The 14,842-nt window shown below is 40.5% G+C and overlaps 1 protein-coding gene across 1 annotated transcript in view; it reads left to right on the top strand.

Moving 5' to 3' along the window:
- The window catches only part of LOC144079271 (inactive dipeptidyl peptidase 10), a 28,838-nt gene continuing 13,996 nt past the window's right edge, over positions 1-14,842 (top strand). Inside the window, exons 1-7 of the mRNA XM_077607940.1 lie at positions 1-69; positions 329-443; positions 636-731; positions 2,846-2,940; positions 4,494-4,565; positions 12,633-12,685; positions 13,175-13,238. Of these exons, the coding sequence (XP_077464066.1) occupies positions 1-69; positions 329-443; positions 636-731; positions 2,846-2,940; positions 4,494-4,565; positions 12,633-12,685; positions 13,175-13,238 (564 nt within the window). The remainder of the gene's footprint in view (positions 70-328; positions 444-635; positions 732-2,845; positions 2,941-4,493; positions 4,566-12,632; positions 12,686-13,174; positions 13,239-14,842) is intronic.

The following is a 14,842-nucleotide window of genomic DNA, read 5'->3' on the forward strand; positions in this document are numbered from 1 at the left end:
ATGTGGGAGGAAACCAGAATATCCAGAGGATACCCATGCAGCCCCGAGGAGAACACGCCAAAGTCTAAAGTGCATAATAAATCTGCGTCATTAAAATTCCAAGTGCTACACACGCATCACTTTAGATTGGAGCAGCATTACTTTGCCCGTCGTTCAGTTAAGCTAAATGAAGTGCACGGAGTGATAGCCGATAAAATTGCTGAGACATTTGCGAGTCTGATCTGATAAAGAAGCGAATCCATCTTTCATCTGGACAAGGAAGCCATTTGGAAGAAGATGTCGTTGTTCCACTGTGAAAGTAAAAGTATCTGATCTCTTTTGGGGACAGGAGCTGGGGAGTTCAGATGGACCACCTCGCAACTGGAAGGGAATTGGGATCGCCTTGATGGTGATACTGGCTGTCATGTCATTGGTCATTCTCTCCGTTGCTCTCCTCACTCCTGGTAAGCAAAGCTCAAAATAAGTCATCGAAATACCGACATTCTTTTCCAGAGTCAAACTGGCCGTCATCATGAAAACACTGCAGATTTCAAGCAATTTCTCTGAAGTGCAAAAATATAACCACTATAAAAGTAGTATAGATAAAACCTGTAAAAATACTTGGCAATTCCATTCATGTATCATCTCATTTTCAGATGAAACACAGTTGCTGCGCCGCGTTCTTCTTACCATGGAAGACCTGGAGAGCGAAGAGTTCAAAGTTCACAATCCATGCGTGGCCTGGTTGACGGGTAAGGATCGTTCTCCGTTACTCCGAGAGCTTAATTCAATCCGATTCACGCTGTGGTTTGCCGACTCAGCTACATCAATAACCTGAAATGAGTGCGTCAAGTCATGAATGAACAAGAGAGATCTTTCTTCATAAAATAGAAATGTGACGATTAGCTGTTATCCTGTCGTACTGATCATTTATTTTAACACATATCAACCATTAAGGCAACACAGAGCCTATTGATTTTGAATGATGTCCAAAACAAAATGACCAAGGTAGGTGGAATCATTGATCATTTCTATCCCATGCTTGAACGAAGTCTGCAGGAAACTGTGAAAGTACTTCAATAGTTTGCCCATGATCCCAACATGGAGGTGGCTTGGGTAAGCAATTCCACAAGGAAAACACCTTGTGGAATTTAGTGAGAATAATCCCATCTCATTTCATCTCATTTTCTGAACTGCTTTATCCTCATTAGGGTTACGGGGGGTGCTGGAGCCTACCCCAGCTGACTCCGGGCCAGAGACGGGGGACACCCTGAATCGGTGGCCAGCCAATCGTAGGGCACAAGGAGACAGACAACCATGCACACTCACACCCTTACCTAGGGGCAATTTAGAGTGTCCAATCAGCATACCATGCATGTTTTTGGAATGTGGGAGGAAATCGGAGTACCCGGAGGAAACCCACGCATGCCCCGAGAGAACATTCAAACTCCACACAGGTGGACCGACCTGGATTTGACCTCAGGACCCCTGAGCTGTGAGGCCGTTGCGCTAACCACTCGCTCCACCGGGCCGCCCTCAAGCATAACCCCTGAAACAATATCTTCATGGTAACATTAGTTTTGTCATAATGCAGTGATTTGTTTACCACAAGACAAGTTATCCATGATATAACTAGGTATGACAGAATATGAATATTTCAGTGAAAGTAAAAATTGCCTCACACTTTTTTTTTATTATTTTGTTGATGCATCCCAATTGCATAACAAAGTAGAACATTTATGGCTTCGGATGAGCTAATTCAATTTGCATTGAAAATCCATTTCTGCTAGCATGTCTCTCCCTTAACAACATCACAGCAGCAAAGTATGCATCATAATTGGAAGTCACCTTTGCGACTTTGTTTACAAAAGAGTATTCTATGGCCCATGTAGAATTAAATGAGGCCCCTCAGTTGGCATATTAATTTCATAGTTCATCACGTGATGAGTGACAGCGACGTAGCTAACTGACAGGTGGTGCGAGCAAGTTTAAATTTACACCAATGACAAATGTGTGTCAGTGCTTTCAGCCAAAGATATCTACCCGAATATAAGACGGTGTTTTTTTGCGTTGAAAAAAGACTGGCCTAGACATTATACCCATTCACAACGCTAGATGGGGCCAGATATCTTTAAGGTGAATGCTGAACACTTTGATGGTTAATGCAGTTATTGCCATTTTGTTGTTCATCACAGTAGATTGGTTAATTTACATTTAAAAAACCTGAAGCCATTCATTTGCAAATATGATTGCACTTTAGTTTATTTATTTTAATGTTCAGATATTAAGATAGACACTTTTTGCATGATTTGAATGAGGCAAAATAACATGCTTTTCTCCCGAATATATTGTTATAATCATTTGTTCCATATGCACTGTCATTATTTTCTGTATAAAAATAGAATTTGGTGTTCAAAAAGTATTTTTTCAAGATTGAGTCTTGAAAAATAGGCCTTTGTCTTATAATCGGGATCGTCTTATATTCGGGACAATACGGTAATCTTGCAGCTTTTTGATCCTTTGATATTCAGGCTATTTTTTATCCTTGTGAAGGACAATTCACTAGGTTCACCCACTGATAGTTTTACCTGAGTGATTAAGCGGTGTTGCAATGAACCGCTGATTAACCAGTTATGCAGCATTGTGTTTAAATACAACGCCAAAAGGGAGGTCAAAGGGAGGCCATGTAAATTGGCCCCTGTGTTGGAAACCATGAGCACGGACGTGCAAAACAGCTTGCTCACAGAATACATTTTCAGAAATGGGCAGAAATTTCACGCTTGGTGGAGGCACCCTAGGCACGCCACTAAATTTGTCTACGCATTTTAAAAAAAGTCAACTTGTATGTCCTCTTTCATAATGGCAGAAAATGAAGTGGTTCTGCAGAGCAGAGAAGGCCACGTCTTATCGTTCAACCTCAACAACAACCTGACAACCACCCTGCTGGATAACACCTCAATGGTTAGTGTTGCACATATTTCTTATAGTCACACACACAAACGGTACACGGTCGATTGGTCGCCGGTCTTTTGGTCGCCGATCTTTTGGTCGCTGGTCTTTTGGTCGCCCGGAAGGTAAGTAATAATTACCATTTAAATCGTTGCTCAAATTCCCTAAATACAAACTGCGACTTACTATTAAGTCATACTTAATGCCCTAGTAATTATTAGACTAAAGAAAAGCTCCAAATTTCCCTGGACTTTTATTGTTTTTTGTTGGAGAACTTGTTAAGACCCTGACTGACGTAGCTTCTTAAAGGGACAACGCATGTACATACAAACTCTTATACGTCGGCTCAGTGAAACTGCTCATGGCCATTGTTGGCTTTTATTGCTGCGTAGACCGTGTTGTTTTACCTTGTTTTGTCGCCGGTCTTTTGGTCGTCGGTCTTTTGGTCGCCGGTCTTTTGGTCGCCCGTTGTCGTGGTCGGGGCGACCAAAAGACCGCGACCAAAAGACCGGCGACCAAAAGACCGGCGACCAAAAGACGGCGACCAATCGACCGCACACGCACACAAACATGGCGGCCGAGTTCTCAAATACCTCGAACGGTAAGCTATGATTTGATACTTAATATATATAAATCTGCTATAAAAAAGACACATAAGTCATTGTGAAGCTTTGTTTGATTGATGTGATTGATTGAGAAATTCCAATTTTGTAGGAGTATCTTTCAAATTTATGTCAGACAAACCCGATGATTTGGGTATCATTAAGATACAACTTTGTTCAGTTGGGGAATATTCTTTTTGGGTAGCGTGACAGGATTTGGCTTCTCTTTTTACTCGACAGAGTGGATTTTTCTTCTTTTCTTTTTTTACACAGTAAGCGCATCATCGCTCCTAACACCGCCTGAGTGCGACACATATATTCTCACAGTATGTGGGTCACTGCGGGCTGCTGTTGTCAGGCTGGAGATAAAGTATGTGGGTATAGGGTGTGCACCAAAAGGTGCAATTTGGGTCTTCCCAAATAAATGAACACAAAGTCATAAGCACTAGGAGCACCGGTGGGATACCCTGTGAGGAAGTGTTGAAACCCTGCAGAAGGAAGGACAAAAAACTAAATATTCCAATATCTTCTAATATTTTGTTGCCCTTGGGAAGCCTGTTGCTAAACCATTTTCAAATGTCCACAGCAACAAATTTTTATCATGAATAATGAAAAACAATAAACTACAAAAGATCCTGGGATAGAGTCTTGGGGAGCTCCATCGTTCAGGTGTAACGAATGGGAGGGGCTGTTAAAAATGATTTTTTTGGTTTAAAAAAATTACCTTTTTTTTTGGTAAAAAAATTTCCGATTTTTTTGGTAAAAAAATTACCGATTTTTTTGGGGTAAAAAAAATACAGATTTTTTTGGTAAAAAAAATACCGTTTTTTTTTTGGTAAAAAAATTACAGATTTGTTTTGCTCATTTTTAAATCACGTCGTCTTCTGTTACATTAAATAAAGATCATACTTTGGTGACAAATTATTTGTGGTGTGATCTTTTTGTTTGGTATATATTTTACAGGACCTGAGTGCCACAAAATTTCAAGTTTCTTCAGACAAGAGCTTTGTACTACTGGCTTACAACATTAAACCGGTGAGTTCTTTCCCAAGACTGCAAATCAACCTCCAATCAGTAGGTTCCACTCTATTTCCACTCCTCACTCGGCTAGGCTAACTAAATTTTGGGCTGTATGGTGGTTGGAGCAATACTTTTAAATGCATATTGCCGCCTCTGAAATTATTGGGTCAGGTACCACCTTAATAATTGTGCATTTACCTTTGGTGCACATTTTCAACTATATTCATCTATATAACCAATTATAACCAATAACCAAGCTATATCACCAATTTCGTCATACGCAGTTTCTGGGTGTGATGACAAGTAGGCTTTTTGTTGTTGTTGTTGTTGATGATGACGACAGGGCCTATGTCCGATTATATTATATTATATTATACAAAAAGCCAAAAACGCACCAGCACTGTCAGATATAAAAAAAACACAAATGCCTGAACTTGAACAACACTGTTAAATATGCAGATGCCACCATAGTTTACAAACTCTTCCAACACAAAAAATTCCAGCAAATCATCAAGGGCTGGCTCTAGAGGTGACTGTGTAGTTCCCTTCAAAAATTGTGCTTTCAGCCAAAGCACCTTCTCTGTCCACGCCGCACATAACTGGAACTCAATACCAATTAACATACGTGAACTCCCGTCTCTGACCCTCTAAGCCAATCATCTTAAAGCCTGGCTGTTAGACGAACAAAATTGCAATCGCGACACTGTTTAAAATTGTGCTACGTGTGTGTGTGTGTGTGTGTCGACTGTGTCATCGTTTATCTTGTACCTCCACAAGGGACAAAAGATGGAAATTAGCCCACGACTACAATCTTGCATATTTACATATACAGTAATCCCTTGATTATCGTGGCTTCACTTCATCGCGTTTATTTTTCTGGGGGAGATTTTTGTTTTGTTAATTACATTTTTTTTCTCAATTTCATAAAAACGTGAAAATCCACGCTGAAACTCTCAAGCGGAAGCCACTTCCCTGTCCTCCGCTTGCTAATAGGACTCAGCACTGAAGTAAAATAATAATAATAATTATTATTATTTTTAAATAGGGGTGACCCTACTTCGCGGTTTTTCGTCTAGCGCGGCCATGTCTGGTCTACATTAACCGCGATAATTGAGGGATTACTGTATATGTTCATTAACACGAATATAGATAGTTCATTAAATGTGCTGTCCCTTATCAAATAAATCAGACTCAAACTAAATATATTATTTTTGGGATAATTAAACGCCAATCTTTGCCACCTTGCCCAGTATACCCAGTCCTCGTTTTTTGACGATACCAAAACAGATCATTCAGATTTTTTTTTTAATCTTCTCCCAGGCCTTACAGTCTTAAATTATTAACCCTGATCAACAGTATTAATAATGGTGAATTGATGTCACAACTAAGTTTGGCCGAATCAGCCTTATTTCATCATGAAGTGCAATGCTAATCCATTGGCAAGCGTGCACAAAAGAGGACAAATTGCTTATGTTAAGTGTATGAAATGTTTCAGTTCATAAATGTTTCATCTCATAAACTTTATACTATGAGCATTTCTAAGTTATTTTCCAGGGTTCATAATTTGCAGTTGCTTCAACATTTTATTATGGCGAGCCAGTACTCCGATGCTCTCAGCCACCCCAGCAGTCGCGGCTCACATCCTAAAAAACGATGCCCTGTCCCAACTCAAGCATACCGAACTGCACTTTGGCTCAATAAAACGTCAGCGAAACGACATGGGGAGCTGAATATTTAAGACAACCCCTGGCAGGAGAGTTAGAAAGAATGAAATAACCTCTTTGGAAAGACTGTCATGGGCAGCAGGAGGTGGTACTATAAAGGAGATGAAGGGTCCGTGGGGAGTCACTAATTAAAAACTGGCATATATGGCATGGTTAGGTGACTCATATAAATAAAGTGGATTTTTGTAGTATTTTTTTAAGCTGCTTTGCAAAGGCTCGGACGTTTTCCTCAAAACATAGACACTTTAATTAAAAAAAAGTTTGGGCGGAATGAGGCTAGTACCTCTCTTTATAATTGATTGTATAATTGGTTTATAATTGATTCAGCTACGGTTTCCTAGTCTTTTTGTATGTAAATATAAAGCTTACCATATTCATCATAAGAATCAAGACCACAGCTGTATATTTGTTCGCATTTCCTTGATTTGTAGTTCATTCATTTTCTGAACCGCTTATCCTTACAAGGGTTGCAGGGGGTGCTGGAGCTTTTTGCACGGCAACGCGCTCGTAACATAACATAAACAAATTTAAATGAACTTGGATTACGTTACAGATACATTCAAAATAAGTTTATTCTAACCTTACACTAAACTTAATTCAAATTTTGTTTTAAATTTTTATACATTTCTTCTCCCTTGGCTCTATTTGCCCCGCCTCCACCCTGACTTTCAGCTGGTTTTAAAAGGAACCTATCGAGTGTTGTTTGCTTTTGTCTCCCCTTCAAAATATTCCCGAAATGATGCACACAAATGTCCTCACAATAGGATAACGCACGACCACTTGCCAACGAGCATATATTTACTCACATAGGGCACACTTAAAAGTCTAAAATTTCGTCATACGGAGCTGGGTATGATGACAATTAGGCTTTTGTCTAGTCAATGATGATTAGTATACTCCTCTCGTATTAGCAAGCAAGCTCCGCCATTCTGCACTAACGGTAAAAAAACAACGCTCCGCCCAGTGCTCGTAGAGACATTACACGAGGGAGTTGCGACCAGAAACCAGTGTCCATGATGTTCTTATGATCAGCCTCTCGCGTCTGCTGTATGCACGTATATCAACATTTGTCTCGTATCTCAAGGTAAATATTTGCTTGAAATTTTACTCGTATCTCAAATTGCTCGTATGTCGAGGTATTACTTTTATTGTGTATTTTGCTGTAAAGGCAATTGACTGTCAGTACGCCATCTCTTCTCCAAATTCAGTTGACTCGCCACCCTAAATATGAGAAGTGCTGTCAGAAATGGATGCTGACGCCCCCCTTTGTTTTTCTTGGGCTCTTGCCACCGTCATTGGTATGCCCCCACAATGCAAGAGATCCAAAGACAGGGGTGGCAGGTGGGATGGAAGCCGTCACCTTCAATCACGCATTCCGCAGTTACAGGATGAGCCCACCGTTCGTCTTTGCGTGAAGAAACCCACCCGATTCCCTATGCTGCTCCCCCACTCGTGTTTTTTTTCTGTCTCTCTCGGGGCAATTTATGCTGACTTGTGCAGTTTACAGCAGAGAGGAGAGCAAGAGAGGAAGTAGCAGTGGTGGAATTGGGGGACGTCGGGGGTGGCGGTCTTGGTGAAAATAGGATTCCGCGACTAGATATACCCTCCAGTTAAAATCCATCGGTGAGATTAGTGTTTGGAAACGGCAAAGGTGCGAGTGGGAGGACAGCCATTCAGGAAGCTGTGCAAAAAAAGTTGCTTTTCCATTAGGCTTTCAGGGAAGCCTGCTGGGTGATAATAAATAAAATTTTCCCAAGTGGACGGGGTGCCCCAACAGAATGCACTAAATTCAAGATTCTGTAGATGTCGCTGAAAGTATGTGGCGCGTTGCATTTGTGCATTTTTTCATCGCTTAATAAAGGGAATTGTATTCATTAATGAGTGGTTAGTGCGTTATCCTCACAGTGGGGGACCTGGGTTCAAATCCAGGTCGGTCCACCTGTGTGGAGTTTGCATGTTCTCCCCGGGCCTGCGTGGGCCTTATACGGGTCCTCCGGTTTCCTCCCACATTCCAAAGATATGCACGGTAGGCTGATTGGACACTCTGAATTGTCCCTAGGTATGAGTGTGAGAGTGAATGGTTCTGTCTCCTCGTGCCATCCGATTGGCTGGCCACCGATTCAGGGTGTGTCCCGCCTCGTGCCTGATAATCAGCTGGGATATCCTCCAGCACCCCCCGTGACCCTTATGATGATAAAGCGGTTCAGAAAATGAGATGAGATTAAGGGGAGCATTTAGCCAAGGTGGACAGGTATGTTAGAGAGAATCTTGAAACATGGATAGTGGTTGTTGTGAGACAGCCAATTGAATTGAATTGAATTGAATGCTTTTATTGTCATTATATGAGATAGAATGAGAGCGATAAAATGACAGCCCAGTAGAGGGTAGCGAGGTTCTAAAGCAGGGGTAGGGAACCTATGGCTCGGGAGCATTATGTGGCTCTTTTGGTGGGTGCATATGGCTCCCAGATAACCGTTCAGTTAATATATGGAGTTCTGAACGCACCGATAGGAGCATCAAGTCAGCACTGACATTGACGCTACATCTAGCGCCGCTTTAATCATCATTTTTTAATTAGATGACTCTTTATGCATACAGTGATTAGCGACAGCGTAACAATGTTGTCAAAAGAATTCAGAGAGTTTTTCTACTTTAAAAGGGGTGAAATGAGGGCGCACATTTTTCGAGCAGTAATTTAATTTCTGAGTATGTCTCTCAAGGAATAATATTTGAAAATATGAATTGTTTACGGCTCTCTCTGTCAAAAAGATTCCCGATCCCTGTTCTAAAGAATCAATGCATCTGCGACAATATTTTCAAAATAAAATGACGGATAAGGAAATACATTTACTTTTTGGGGGATTTCGTAACATAGATCTTTTTCATATCTCGAGTAACTCATTTGCATATAAAAAACTTCGTAACTTGAAAATGTTGTACCTGGGGGCATTCGTAAGTAGAGATAGGACCGTATTTACATATACAGACGCTCCCCTACTTACGTTCCGAACGATTGTTCATAAGGTTAATTTGTTCGTAAGTTGCTTCAGTGCTATATTTTGTATTATAATTTATGTTTAAGGCCTATATAAGTATATTGAAGGTTTATATAAGTATGTTTAAGGCTTGTATAAGTATCACAGTATGTACATGTACGTAATAAGATAAATAAAATGAAGTTTAACTTACTTTTGGAAGATGTACTCGATGCTTAAGGAGATGATGGAGGAAGAGGAGGATTTTATATCATGAGAGGGTCTTTGTCGCCGCTGGAATGGGCTTCAAAAGTTACTTCCTCCTCCGTAACTTCAATGTAGGAAGAAGTTGAGGGTCGAGGGGAAGAAGATGAGGGTTGATGAGTATCTTCCTTGGAGGATTTACTAGAAACTGGCCGAAAGAAGCGATCTAACTACGATTGCACAGTTTTCTTCTTTTTTTCATCATAAATGATGAGGTAGCACTGTATGGCATCATTCAATTGATTTGCAACCTTTGTGCAACGTTCAATATTTGGGTCTTGCTGCTCGAAGAGTGCGATGAGTTTCGTCTCGAATTTCTTCATGGGGACAGGCGTTTCTTCCTCCTCCTCAGCACGTTGCTGAGCCTCCTGCCTCTCACAGCGCCAAGCGTTGGTATTAGCGTCGGAAAGAAGCACTACTCGGAAAAAGGCGCGCAATACAAAATCTAACTTACAGCATCTCTTTCCGAACATTTTTCGACATATGCCATATGCGCAGACATGTTCGTATGTACCGTTGTGCGTAACTCGAATGTTCGTAAGTAGGGGAGCGTCTGTACAGTATTGCTCTACTTACGAAATTTTCAACTTAGTTCTAGAACCAATTAATTTCGTAAGTAGAGGTACGAATGTACACCAAATTACTTGGAAAGAGGTGAAAGGGAGGCGGTAGATTCATTACAAAAGAACGTAGGCTGTATACCGCTGCAGATTCCGAAAAGGGGAGCAGGGAATTTATGGAGTGAAGACAGTAAAAATAAAATGGCAATCATTTTGAAGGGAAGTCACGCTCCCAGTGACTTGAATGTGGTCGGTAAATATTCGTATACGATGATGTTTTATTCACAGGTACATAACGGGGGAATAACGAATATTGTTAGGTGTTTTCAATCCACAGAAGCGCCTAAACTAACAAATCTATTGGGTCTCTAAAATGTAGGAGTACAGTAATACCTCGCCACTTTGAGGATCGACTATCGCAGATTCAACACATCGCGGCTTGGATCTGCCAAATATATCTGAAAGGTTTATAGTTTAGGAACAATAACACAAACATGAATTGGGGAAAAAAGGCAAGTCACAATTGGAGATTAATTTGATTTTCCTCGCACTAGAGGATAGTGTCTACTTTTGGGAGTTAAATAATAGTGCAGAGAGTTAGTTGGAGTTAGAGAAAAAGCAATTGATCCTCTTTTACTCTCAAGGGCACGTATGAGCAAGGAATTGTTCTTCTTAGTTTATTCCAGAACAGGAGGACAAAAATCCAAACACTAATTAAAAAAACATGGATTTCACTCATGCAAATGTACCTGTCCTGAGATCAAATTGTTGAAAAATTAAAAGAATGCTTGGAAAATAGAAACTAAACTAAATATAAACTCGAAAGCAATTTTGCGATGCTTTGTCCAGTAAGAATAAAAAAATCCCGAATGACACACAAACAGGACCAAAGACATATTCTTGTGAGTTGTAGTGTAGTAGATTACATGTTCTTCTTTTAAAAGGGAAATCAATGCATCATTCATTGTACTGAACATTTTGACACCAATTCAAGAACATAAACATCCATTTTTAACATGAATAGGAAATACTCAAGGCTTGTTTTTTCAGTGCACTGTTTGGTCCGCTCTGCATTTTGTTGGGAATTTTAACCTTGAAGTCTGGCCACACCTCACGCTCGGACCCGGATATGTCTGCTCAATTATTTTCCCATTTCTTTTCCCGAGGCTCCCAATTGACCTCCCCGTATCCCTTGCAGCCTCAACCTTGCATCACTCCCAAACCAAGAGACAAATCCAATATCCCTTCTTCTGGTTTGTCTGGGACGTGACATTTAATTTCTGTAAGGACTCGATTGCCGAAAGGCTCGCAAAGGCCAACGGGCAGATTGCCTTTTTTTTTAGTCTGAAACCCACCGAGCGGAATGGTAAGAATCAATGTATCTATCGTCTTGAATTCATCAGGTGATACGGCAATCAATTGCAGTCAAAACACACACTTTCACACACAAATGCACACGCAGACACAAAGATGCTGGTCATTAGTCTTCCTGGACGTGTTAATTTAATGATTCTAGGATCTGCTGATGCTTGTGACACTAGATTTGACCAGTATAGATCTCACTGTGAAGGCTTTTAGTTGCAATGTGAACTTAGCAGAAGAAACTTTCTAACTTTACCATCGCTGTGATTGAATGTTTCCTTTTTCAGACTTGATTTTGTTCATGATCACCTGTCAAGTACAGAACTATTGCTTTAAAATACAAAAGTGACGAGAAAAAATGTAAAGTAAATGTGCACTGATGTCGTAATATCCTGCTATTTTTTGGGGGAATGTTCACTAATTAAATAATTCTGTACATTGTATACAGTGGACATTTAATGATTGGGTAATGGCGCCATGCAGTTAGCTAACTAGTTGCTATGGCTAAAACCTTAAAATGCAACTTCCTTTCGGCTAATTTGATGATGTCGGTGCAAGTGCCTCATTGTGCAGACATTTTGGTGAGATGGGCAAATTCGACCCAAAATATGAAAGCTTTATGATGAATTGAATTGAATGCTTTTATTGTCATTATACAAGTATAATGAGATTTAAAGCTTCACCACAAAGTGCACAATAACAACAACAAAAAATAGACAAACAAATAATCAATAAATAAGTAGTCAACACAACAAACGAACACTTCCCTACTTATTTATGTTATGACTACTTATTGTGTTGACTACTTATTTATTTATTATTTATTTACTTATTTTATTATTATTTATTACTTATTTATTTGTCCGTTTGTTGTTGTTATTTGTGCACTTTGTGGTAAAGGCTTAAATTTCATAATACTAGTAGTATAATGACAATGAAAGCATTTAATTCAATAAATAAATAAATAATAATAAATAAGTAATAAATAAATAAGTAAATACAAGTCATGTGACTTATTTGAGTATTTTAACATCATAGCAAGCGGCCCGGCAGCTTGTATGGTCTGCACGTCGGCCTCACAGCTCTGGGCTCCTGGATTCTAATCCGGGTTGGTCCACCTGTGTGGAGTTTTGCTATACGTTAATAAGCCTGTGCAGCCAAGCTCCGCCTCTGCGTGATCTCCTCTACCTCTTTCAGGTGTTCTCTCAGTCTTTCACAGGCACCTTTGCTATCTACAACGTGGCCACCGGGTAGGTGGACCCCTGAATGCCAATGCATGGGCTGCATGCCGGCGGCAGACGTGCAGACTGACAAACTCCTCTCATCCAATCCGAGCCTGGTGCTTGCGTCAGACATATTACATTCATTCATTAGCGTTCTCTCCTCAGATTCCACTGCCTGAGACTCATTGTCAACATTACGTGAATGATAAGGGAAAGCCGATCCTCCGGGGACCTATTCACAAAAGGAATGGCAAGCGAAGCCGTGAAACCGACCGTCTTCTGATGGTAATTGGGAGGTTTTTCTTGCCAAGGCAGCCAAGCCAAAGGAGGGATTGGAGATGTTGCACCCCTGCATGAGCCAACTCCATTTTCTCTCTTTTTCTTTCCCGTTCTCTGCATCTTGCTCAGACATGAGAGCATCTTTCAGGCCAGGTTATGTAGCAACTGTGGAAATTGGAGAGCGGGATACTGGCCCAAAACGGTGGCATGATGTTTGATGCTTTGTGTGTTTTGCAGGGATCGATTGGAGGAGGAGGCCAAGTTGCAGTATGCTACCTGGGGACCTCAGGGGAACCAGATGGTATGACAGGATTTGAATATGTCACCTGTGTTCACCTGGAGCAGGGGGCGTCAAACTCTGATTGGTTTGCGGGACACGTGCGTGCCAGCTCAATCTCCCATGATTTGTTTATTTTTGGCCCAAAAAGTTAATTGACTGGCCGCCATTCACGTCGCTAGACGTCAATGGCACTGAAAGATGAGCATCCACTGCCAATGTAGGTGAAAGGAACATCTATTGTTGTCAGTGACAGGCAATGAGTTACCGGATTTACTCGCGTATAAGCCGCACTCTTAAAATTGCCTTCAAATTGTAGAATTTTACAATTTCTCGCGTATAAGCCGCCCCCTGATTCCCAATTTTCACCTCCATGTTCATGGTTTTAATAGGGAGTAAAAATGTGTTACTTTGAAGGAAAAATCTTCATACCTGTCAACCTCTGCCGATAACTGTCCTTATAAATGATTATGATTCCCCTTACAAACCCCAAAAAAACCTTACAAACACCATACGACTCGTACGGTGTTTGTAAGGTTTTTGGGGGGTTTGTAAGGGGAATCATAATCATTTATAAGGGCAGTTATCGGCAGAGGTTGACAGGTATGAATCTTAAGAAAAATCATCACACGTGGTATTTCAAAAGCACATTATATCATAAGGAAGTTAATATGCCTGTCTTTGTAAATGCAAAATATCAAATTCAATTTGAAAGAAGAAATTTCTATCTTGATGAGAACCTGATGCTTTCTAATTACATAAATTACAATGTAGCTGCAGCCATATTGCTTAATGTCAAAATATCTCAATTCTTTCGTTGGTCATATTACTCCAATAGTCATTTTCGAACAAGAAATAAAACGAAAAAAAATCAAGGTGGAATTTTGTTTTATTTCAAAATCAAGTCTACTCGCTCGCGTCTGGCCCCGACCTTGCTAAGATGGCCGTGCCCCGAGCTAGCAGTGATGGGAACATTTCGCGTTTTATGCAAGACACGTTTTTTTCATGAATTTCATTCACAGACGTCAAAATAAATTTTATCTGTTTATCTTTTCTCTATTTTGACATCAATGACCGTATCGGCCGCATTTTCTTGCGTCTTTTGTCACGGTGCCATGCGTCATGACGTCACATCGTAATGGCAGCGCCAAGTTGCAAGTTCGTGCATGTCTGTGTTTTTATGCGCATGTAAGCCGTACCCTCGATCCAGTCATCATTTTTTTGTCCGACAAAAGCAGCTTATATGCGAGTAAATACGGTAACTGCATCATCACCTTTTCATTTTAGGTGACTTACAAGTCACTTTTGTAAAAAAAATTGATCATTTTCCATTGATTTTGGGGGAATTTCCAGGTTCCTTCCTGTTCGGTGGTTGGGTTCTGTTGATTTTTGGGCTTAAATGGGTTACTTCCTGTTGATTTTCAGGTATTTTAAACTTAACTCATTGATAACAACACATTGACGGCGCCATTTTGACTGCAGGTGTCGAAAGAACCAATGTGATTGCAGACAGGAAAAATAACAATAAAAGTATTTGATTCTGTTTGTACAGTAAGAATGAGCTACAAATTGCCTTTCAGGCAAAACAACCCCGGCCAGACGCGGCCCACGAGGGGTCCGATCTAGCC

Source organism: Stigmatopora argus, chromosome 1, assembly GCF_051989625.1.
Source record: "Stigmatopora argus isolate UIUO_Sarg chromosome 1, RoL_Sarg_1.0, whole genome shotgun sequence".
Classification (NCBI taxonomy): Eukaryota; Metazoa; Chordata; class Actinopteri; order Syngnathiformes; family Syngnathidae; genus Stigmatopora; species Stigmatopora argus.